The sequence below is a fragment of the Corvus brachyrhynchos genome, unplaced genomic scaffold (assembly GCF_000691975.1).
Source record: "Corvus brachyrhynchos isolate BGI_N302 unplaced genomic scaffold, ASM69197v1 scaffold48, whole genome shotgun sequence".
Lineage (NCBI taxonomy): Eukaryota > Metazoa > Chordata > Aves > Passeriformes > Corvidae > Corvus > Corvus brachyrhynchos.
The window spans coordinates 3923247-3925383 of record NW_008240027.1 but is presented as its reverse complement, the minus strand read 5'-3'; the positions used below and the strand labels follow the sequence as shown (position 1 = coordinate 3925383).

Sequence of the window (2137 nt, the reverse complement as noted above, 5' to 3'; positions counted from 1 at the left end):
CCCGGCCACGGGGGCGCTCGGCGGAACAGCGCCCCCAGGCGGCCTCAGGAGGGGCTGCAGGCGGGGGCCGGGGGGCACTGAGGGCACTGGGGCTCTCTATGGGGTGTATTGGGGGGCACTTCGGGGTCAGTTTGCAGCTCTGCTCCCCACATCATGTCCAGAGAGGGGACAGGACTCACAGCGCCCCCCACCCCCGCATGCCACGCTCTCCACCCCGCAGGACCCTGTGCGGGCACAGCCCCCAGCAGACAGTGCCATGCTGACCCCTCCAGTAGCAGCACTGGCCACACACTCCAGTCCCAGCCTTCGCGAAACACAGACACCAACAGGACCTGGGGCAGGACAGCAGGATCTGGCCCCGCAGTTTTATTGAATCCAGTGTCCCCGAGGCTCCCATGGCATGGGGCACATGGGGGTCTCATTCGTCCCAGGGGTTCTTGTCAGTGTCGATGGACATGCAGTTGTACACGGCGTAGCGCAGCAGCTCCTCACAGACCTTGGCCCTGGCAGGGGGAACGCTGGGTCACAGCCATGATGGACACAGAAAACTTCAAGCTTCCCTCCCCACACCTGTCTGGACACTCCCCAGGGGAAGGCCTGGAGAGTATTGATGGGAACCCCAATACCAGCCCCAGGGAGTGGGGAGCATCCCTATGCCCAGCTTGACTCACGAGGAATAGCTGGGCAAGAAGAAGGTGCAGGAGCACGTGCAGGCCTGTGGCATCAGGTCAAACGCATCCAAGCTTGGGAGAAAGAAGAATCAGACCCCAACACAGCGCAGGGACCTCACATCATGTGGGGATCCCAGCATGGCACAGGGACCCCAACACAGGCAGGACAGACTCACTTTGACCTTTCCGGGTAAACATTGATCTGAACTGGGAGGCGGCTCCGGCCAGTGACAAACTTGAGGAAGCGGCTGAGATCCTCTGAGGGGAAGGACAGAGCTCAGGGACAGACTGTCCCAGCTGCTGCTGTTGCAGCAAGATCTGCCTTGCAGAATCACCCCAGGAGCATGAGGCAAAGGTAAAGGGTGCTCTCAGGATCCCAGGAAGGGCCAGGTAGGATGACCCCAGCCAGTTTCCAGGGAAGCACCTGGTGAGCACCCCTGGGGCACAGGGCAGTGGGTACCCTGTGCTCTGGCCTGTCCTACTGCACATGAAGAGCAGGGAAAGGCTTGGGGTCACTCACCGCTGGTGAAGTTGTTGAGTGCCTCCAAGAAGTACTGGACACGGGTATCATTGGAGGGGAAGTCATCAAACTTGACTGTGACAAAGAATGTGCAGTGGCTTAATTAGAAACTCCCAGCAAAGCAAAGGAAAGGAGGAGACCCTCTGCTCCTCGGTGAGCCCATGAGAAACCCTGGCACCTCTGAATGGGACCAGCACCCTGTGCCATGGTGGGTGGAGAAGCAGAGGTCCTAGTTTGAAGAGTGGCCACTCGCCTCTGCCCATAGCAGCTAAGGATCAGACAGACCAGAGTGAGGACCAGTGGGGTTTGCTGCTAAACCTGAAGCATCCAGGGACCCTCTGGCTTATCCTCCCCCAGTCTCTCAGGCATCCCATGACCAGGATGCATGTGCAGGACAAGCATTATCAAGGGGATCCACTGCCCTTGTGGAGGGCAGGGAGCAGCTCTGGCTGGCCCTGTGACTTACTGAACTTCTGCAGTTCAGCCACTGTGATCTCCGGGTCCCCGCAGATCCTCTTCTCCATCTGCTGCCAGGTGAGCAGGTCCAGCACAGGCTGGGGCACCACGCGGAGCAGCCCAGCACGTATGGCTGCGATCTGTGGGGGCACAGGATGGGCTCCGTGTCACCACAGGGGGTCTCAACCCTGGGCAGCCACCTAAGACTCTGGGGACAGCGACCAAAGGACCCCAAAAGGGGTCCCCAGGGCACATGGACATCCTGAGCATGGGATGCACAAAGAACACCCAGCTGGAGCTGGGGGACACGTTTTGGCAACCATGAATCCCACAGGTACCGGCATGGCTTGCCACAGGAGCAGGGTCCCCTTGCAGCCTGTCAGCCCTGGGGAACAGTGTTACCTGCTCCTTGCTCTCCTCCAGCCGAGCCTTTTGCACCAGGCGGATGAACTCCTTGCGGTCCTCGTAGCGCACAGCGGTGTTGCTGCCG

General features: G+C 60.3%; 1 protein-coding gene across 1 annotated transcript in view; it reads right to left on the bottom strand.

The window, feature by feature from the left end:
* Positions 1 to 331: 331 nt before the first annotated feature.
* The window catches only part of LOC103621981 (E3 ubiquitin-protein ligase HECTD3), a gene marked incomplete at its 5' end in the record, with an annotated part of 8078 nt that continues 6272 nt past the window's right edge, over positions 332 to 2137 (bottom strand). Inside the window, 6 exons of the mRNA XM_017743450.1 lie at positions 332 to 503; positions 672 to 743; positions 848 to 929; positions 1192 to 1266; positions 1658 to 1787; positions 2050 to 2109. Coding sequence (XP_017598939.1) covers positions 419 to 503; positions 672 to 743; positions 848 to 929; positions 1192 to 1266; positions 1658 to 1787; positions 2050 to 2109 — 504 coding nt within the window. The remainder of the gene's footprint in view (positions 504 to 671; positions 744 to 847; positions 930 to 1191; positions 1267 to 1657; positions 1788 to 2049; positions 2110 to 2137) is intronic.